Below are 6,959 nucleotides of genomic sequence, written 5' to 3'. Positions count from 1 at the left end.
AGACAAAAGTATGAAAGAAAAAGTACTGCTGGAAGCAAAGCAGGGGAAGAAAACCGGCATATAACTTTACTGAGGAAGATTTCCACGCTGCTGCTGCTGCTACTTGGGCGGTGCCGGTGGCGCGAACTGCTGCGGCGCCGCCGCCTCGGCCCAGCCGCGGTTCCGGCCGAGCATGTAGCACCCCAGCGCCAGCACGAGCAACAGGAGGATCGCCGGGATCGATATCACGAGGTAAAACATGGCTGAGCCGAAGCGACTGAGCGGCCCTCTTGCTGCTTCTCCTTGTCTAGTGGAACTCTGCAGTACGCAACGAACGAGCAGTCACGCACACGGCGTGCTAGACTAGAAACGATGAGCGCTCAACCTGGGGACGACGGGGGTGCAGCTCAGGTCAGCATTTCAAGCGGTGCCCCGACAGGTGGAATCGTGTGACGGCCGAGCCTTACTTCAGCGTGAGCGGCCAAGGTTGACGCTCCAGAACAAACTGACGTACAAGCCTGGACTCTCATCAGTGTGTGTACAAAAGGCTAGGATTGCTGCTGCTTCGATACGAAGGATTCCTCCGGAGAAAGAAAACAACGTTGCAACCACCAGCTGAAGTTGATCGATTGGACGTCTAACCAAAACCGCTCGACTCCAGTCATCTTCTCATTCAGAAAAACTATGAGTCGAATTATTAACAGTATATTTGTGCGTTTTCACGCATTGCGATGGATACATCAGTCAGTTTGTCCACGGATGACAAAGGCAATGATACCAGTATGAAATCACACAAAACTAGTAATAAAAACGCTTCAGCAAAAAATTACTTGAAGTCACACAATACATATAAGGTAAAAAAGAAAAGATAAATTCCAAAATACAGAGGGCTATACATATGGACAGTGTAAGCCAAGTTCATGACATCCTCTTACATAATTACTGGATTGTATGAAGCCAACTAAGAAAAATGAGAAGGCTAAAAGTTGAACTGCGAATTTTAGGTTTAGGGATGTGCAAACCGAGGTGACTAGATTTACGGAAGTTCCAGGCAGTCAACTGAGAATCAGCAACATCAATATACCACAACCACCATGGACAATGCAAACATACAGTAAAAGACGGCTACAAACACAACAACACATAAGTCGTTCCTTTCTAGTTTCTCAGCTGAGACTAATCAAAACATAGATTATACAGGGGGAGTTCCATAAAGCCATCAACATATGTGCTTTTGCCTTCGACGATTAACTACCTTGTAGAAGATAGTTCGCACCTTGTAGGATGGTCTCCAGATTACTACAACACATAGAGAAGCCAGGTCAGCTTACATTCAAACGAACCAGGTATGGGACATATGTCAAATTGACAACTGAATAAGAGGTAGTTTCAGAGGTGTTGCAGCGTTTTCAGAATGGGGACACACCAATATGATCAATCAAAGTTTGTAACTTTGTATGCTTGAATTCGCTGGCTTAACTACTCCCATGTATGTTCATAAATTTATATTTCCGCAAAAGCCATAACATAGAAGATCTTATGCTTGACTAGCTCTTTGAGAGCACTTACAATGCAAGGTGTTTAGAGATGTGCTTGTAAAAATAAACCGGCTTTTGCTTAAGCACTAGTGCTTGTCTTTATGGCAGAGGTGCCTAAGCGTCTGTGCCATACAAATAAGCACCGACGCTTAAAAAAACTGGTTCATTTTCACAAGAGCCTCCCTAAACGCCTTGCATCGTACATGGCCTGAGTTCCTTGCAACAGCTGATTCGAAGGAGAATGATAGTAAGTACTTAGTAAGTAGTAGATGATGTCTTTATGGGGGAACAAAAAAAATGGCACTTGGAAAAACCTTCAGCACATGCTTAAATGTGAAATGATGTAAGCAGATCAAGGCTAGAAGGAATATACCTTTGAAAGAACCCAGTGAGATACCGTAGAATGTACCAGAGAAGGCAAAGCATCAATGTATCTGTAACAGTTAAGTCATAACATATTTTGAACTTTTCTGAATGACTTGCTGAGATCCATCAGTAATTGGAAACAATTCAAGTGTTGTAAACTTCAAATGCAATACAAAAAAGTCTAGATCTTTTCCACAAAGTTGTTGAAAGAACAAAAGGAAGAAAAACAAATGTCCCTCGCGACTAACACCATTTCACAATTCCACTATACCGACAGTACAAATACTCTATAGGCAAGGAGTGGACACACTTGACATGTCATAATATCTTTGCATGAGTAGAGCACATGCTGGAGCTGAAGTGCCCAACATGGCAACATACAGCATGAACATTGGCTCGGCTGTGGGCGAAGGCAGGAGCATTGGGCATCGTGGAGATACTTCCAATGATGCCTAGCTCATAGAGGCGTGGTATTGTTTGTGGTGTGACACTTCTACGGCTGAACATAACCTTCTTTTCTATCAATGCAGTGAGACGCAATTCTTGAAAGGAAGAAAACATGAGCATGTAGAGAACTTGACACTGGAAGTTTGAAAGGGAGGATAACGAATTATTGCAAGAGGGAACAGTTGCAGGAAGAATGAAGAGAGTAAAAAAGAGTACGACACTATCTGTTGCCAGATAACTAGGGTTGGGTATAGTTTAACAGTTTTGAGCATGTCGCAAGAAAATCACAGTAAGATGAAGGTGGAGTTATCTGGATTCATGGAGACGAGTAGTTTGTATAGAAATTTGGACAGAAGGGTATGAGGTTTGTTTCCCTAGCTGATTAGTTTGGTGTAAAAGATATGCTGAGCTTATACTGATAACTGCTATTTTAAGTTTTTCGTATTGTAACCTTTGCTACAAAACCAAACTATACGGAGTCATTTCAATAACAATGGGAGATTGCAAGTGTGCATTTTGCGCTGCAGCCAAATAAATTTAGCATGTTCAGGCAGTGGCTTGTTTATTAGGTTTTGTATCATCAGATTCCCTATGATGATTCACTCGTCATATATCTATGTATTGATATTCACATGATCATCATCGTATAAGATTTTTCTTTTATAGTTCTGCAAGGCGCAAGATCTAATTGGTTTGAGGATGCAGATCGACAGATTTACAGTAAGTGCTAAGGCATGTGACCTGCAAGCTTAGTCCTGCACTGCCCCTTGGTAGTAGTCAATTATCGAGGTTGGAGGGTATGCTGGAGGCAGCTTGGCTTGCATGGACAAATGGGTTGGCGACTGGAGATGCCTGATATCGTAGTCTAGAGAATATGCCAGGACAAATCAACTCGGTTCTACACAACTAACAACTAAACAAAAAACCCTTGCAAACTCTAATTAGATTCCACAGCCTCCGAATTACCAAACACTAAAGATTTGAGCGACCAGAATATAAATTCTAAATCATCCTAGCCAAAACGAGAAATATAACAATTCCTTTAACACAGAGGGCATGTGATTCAAAGCCAGAAAGACCCTTAAATCCCATATAAGCTACAGAACTCCCTACCCGCTGCAGGGTTTCGTCAGATTCAGCAAGCAACTACCACGGCACCACCAAAACGCACTCAAGATAACACAAAAGGCGAATTCTTTAGCAGTTGAGTAAAGCAAAAAAAACATGAGGCGAGGGGTGGAAGGATACTGAAGAGGTAGCGCTCCCACCAATCGAGCATGTAGAGGCCGATGTTGACATTGTAAAGGTGGATCTTGCGCCCGATCCAGTTCATCCTCCCCCAAAGAGACCCGACGCCGCAGATCCCTCGCTCAGATCCGGAAACAAGCGGCGAGATGTTGAACTTTCTGAGGAGGAAGAAGGGCGCGGTGCCTTGCGGGACCGGGGCGGATCTCTCAGAGGATCTTCTCTCGGCCGATGGCGTGGGTTTGTTCGGAAGCTAAACGCTTCAGATCTGAACTTCACATGTAAGGTTTTCTCCGTGGACAGCTAGTTTGTGTTTTTGCCACCCTCAGTAATGAGAAGAAACCGAGTCGTTTCTGCCGGCTGATAGACGCGTAGCGTCAGCCGCTGTGCGCGTGCGACTTTTTCTTTAAAATTGCATAGGTCTTTTGTTAGTAAAAAAAAGGGAAACAAGTATAGTTTCTTTTAATAACTGAGAAAAGTTTTTCAGGATCTGAAAAGGTGTTTTTTTACTTACAACTTTTTTAAGGCAATTTTAACTTGCAACTTAAAACTTGCTTTCATCAACACTAGGTGGGTCTTATATCATAAAGAATTAACTATCAATCTGTTGGGCGGCTTAAAAAAAGTTGCCTCTTAATTATAACATAACGGCTTCTTCCTAATTTTTTTAAAAAATAAGGCACCCTAAATTTGTTGAGACTTCTGAATTAGTTATCCTATAACAGGTCTAGAAATTCCAATCAAGAAATAAGGAAGACAGGAGCCCCCCGGCCTCCTCAGCGATTAGGGACTCTCGGTCGTCGGATCGAATCTCTTGATGCGTTTTTGGCCATCGGATCGAGCACCCGAGCGATCTGGGCCGCCGGATCGAAGCCGAGGCACTGTAGGAATGAATAGTTACCGTCTCGCTGTAAAAATCTCGTGCCACCGCACGTAATTCCTATCCCCCGCCGAGGGCATTTTTGCAATTTCGCTATGGGGTATAAAAGCCCAATGCCCATAGGGTTTCTCCCAAGTCGTCTTCCTTCCTCTTCGTGTTCCCGGAGGGGGAGCCGCCGCCGCCCCTTCCCCTTCCAAAGCTCGCGCTCTTCCTCTCTTCCCCGCCCCCCTAGCGCCGCCGGCCCGCCGACTCCTTCGCCTCCGGAAAGCACCGCCTTGTTTGCTCTTGTTCGGCGGCGGTCGTGGTGGAGCTCGATGTTAGGGTAGGTAGTTCTATACCGTATGTGCCCATGTATAGTCGCCATACGGTATAGCCAGGTCGTGCAGCAGTTGATAGCGGAGTGGCACACGATGTGTGGTAGTGGCACACGCATGATCTCGCTCGGCAGCAGCAGTAAAATGTATATATACCGCAGCCTTGAGCTTAATCAAAGTGTGTTGAATCTCATTCTTCTCTTCCCTCCTAACATGGCATCAGATGCCCCGGACCTGCACAATCCCTTCGCGCAGGCTCCTGATCCTACTTCCGCTTCCGCCATGGACGAGAATCCCGTCCTCTCTCCCCGCTCCTCTGTCGACGGCGCTGCTGGCGTACTCGCCGCTGCCGCCGGCGCTCTTGATGCCGAACCTCTTCAGCAGGCCGCGCCAGTCGCCCCAACCGTCCATCCTCCCTCTCCTTTTCCCTCCGCCATTCTCCAAACTGTCGACATTCGTCGTCATGTTCCCGTCGTTCTGGACCTTCTCGCCGGCAACTACTCACAGTGGAGGCGCCACTTCGACACGGTGCTCGGCATGTTTGGCCTTCGCACGCACGTCGATGCCGCCGCGGTCCCTCGCCCTCGTGATCCGGAGTGGCAGATGGCCGGCCACACCGTCGTACACTGGTTGTACACCACCATCTCGCCGGAGCTTCTCGAGGCGGTGATGCAGTCGGAGGACACGGCCCTGACCGTGTGGCGCGCCGTCGACGACATCTTCCGCAACAACTAGTTAGCGCGCGCCGTCTACATCGACGCCGAGTACCACGCCGTCGTCCAGGGGGACATGACCGTGATGCAGTACTGCACCCGGCTCAAGAGCTTTGCCGACCAGCTCCGCGACCTGGGGCAGCCGGTGACGGACACGCGTCAGGTTTTTCATCTCCTTCGCGGCCTGAACCGCCAATACCACTCTGTCATCCCTCACATCACCTCCCAGAACCCGCTGCCGTCGCTCCTCCAGGTGCGCTCGTTTCTCCTCTTGGAGGAACACCGCGCCGAACAGACTGCTCGTCTACAGTCCGCCCATGCTCTCTGGGCTGGCCGCGGCTCCTCTACACCGCCGGCTCCGGCTCCACCAGCACCCCCTCCCGGCAACGACAACACCTCGCGTGGGCGCGGGCGCCAGCGCCGCCGTGGTCGCGGCAACGGCGGCCCTCCTGCTTCGCTCGCCCAACCGGCACCGCGCGCGCCCATCTGCCCTGCACCGGCGCCCGGCGCCAACTCATGGACGGGGTTGGTTCAGGCCTGGCCCATGCAATGGCGTGCCCCCGGCTCTGGTGTGCTTGGGCCGCGACCGGGCACGCCGCACCAGCAGGCCATGTTCGCGGCGCCTACCCCCTACGGCTACGGTGCTCCTGGCGGCGCTCCTCCAGGCTACGGTGCTGCCGGCGGGCCTCCTCCTGCCTACGGTTCTCCGGGCGTTAGTTCGTCTACTGCACCGCCGTAGCCGTGGGACATGCAGTCCCTCCAGGCGGCCCTCCACAGCACCACGGCTGGCCCCTCTTCGTCAGGCACCTCTCCCGAGTGGTACCTTGATTCTGGTGCTTCCGCTCACATGTCTTCGAACCCTGGTAACCTTCATTCCCTCCGCCCTTTCCATTCCTCCTCCAAGATCATCGTGGGCAGCGGTGCCCATCTTCCCATCACCCATGTTGGGGACGGGGCTCTCATCCAGGGCACCTCCCCTGTTCAACTACGAAACGTTCTTGTCTCACCCTCTCTCATTACAAACTTATTTTCAGTTCGTCAAATTTGCCGTGATAACCCTGTTTCCGTCGAGTTTGACAAGTTTGGTTTCTCTGTCAAGGATCTTCGAACCAAGGTGGTGATCCTCCGCTGTGATTCTGATGGTGATCTCTACCCCGTTCGGCGCCCCACGCTTCCTCCTCGCCATGCCTTCGCCGGTCTCGCCGACACCACCTTGTGGCACCAACGCCTTGGTCACGCCTCGCTCCGTCTGGTCGCCGATCACCTCTCTGTTGGGTTCAGCAAGTCTGCACCCCACTCTTGCCACGCCTGTCGCTTAGGCAAGCACGCCCATTTGCCTTTTAGTAGTTCTTCCAGCATTAGCATGTTTCCCTTCCATGTTTTGCATCTTGATGTATGGACGTCTCCGGTTGTAAGCATATCTGGTTATGAATTCTACTTAGTTGTGCTTGATGATTACACCCACTATGTCTGGACT

At 49.6% G+C, this 6,959-nt stretch overlaps 1 protein-coding gene across 1 annotated transcript; it reads right to left on the bottom strand.

Annotated features, from left to right (window-relative positions):
• Positions 1 to 805: 805 nt before the first annotated feature.
• On the bottom strand, positions 806 to 3,920 carry LOC123053981 (uncharacterized). Its single transcript, XM_044477613.1, has 3 exons — positions 3,579 to 3,920; positions 1,891 to 1,951; positions 806 to 1,278 (listed from the first exon to the last, which is right to left on the bottom strand). The coding sequence occupies exons 1-3, from the start codon at positions 3,661 to 3,663 to the stop codon at positions 1,227 to 1,229; spliced, it is 198 nt and encodes a 65-aa protein (XP_044333548.1). The 5' UTR covers positions 3,664 to 3,920; the 3' UTR covers positions 806 to 1,226.
• Positions 3,921 to 6,959: the final 3,039 nt, after the last annotated feature.

Source organism: Triticum aestivum, chromosome 2D (genome assembly GCF_018294505.1).
Source record: "Triticum aestivum cultivar Chinese Spring chromosome 2D, IWGSC CS RefSeq v2.1, whole genome shotgun sequence".
Taxonomy (NCBI): Eukaryota; Viridiplantae; Streptophyta; class Magnoliopsida; order Poales; family Poaceae; genus Triticum; species Triticum aestivum.
The sequence above is the reverse complement of the archived record's forward strand: the minus strand, read 5'-3'. Positions and strand labels throughout refer to the sequence as shown.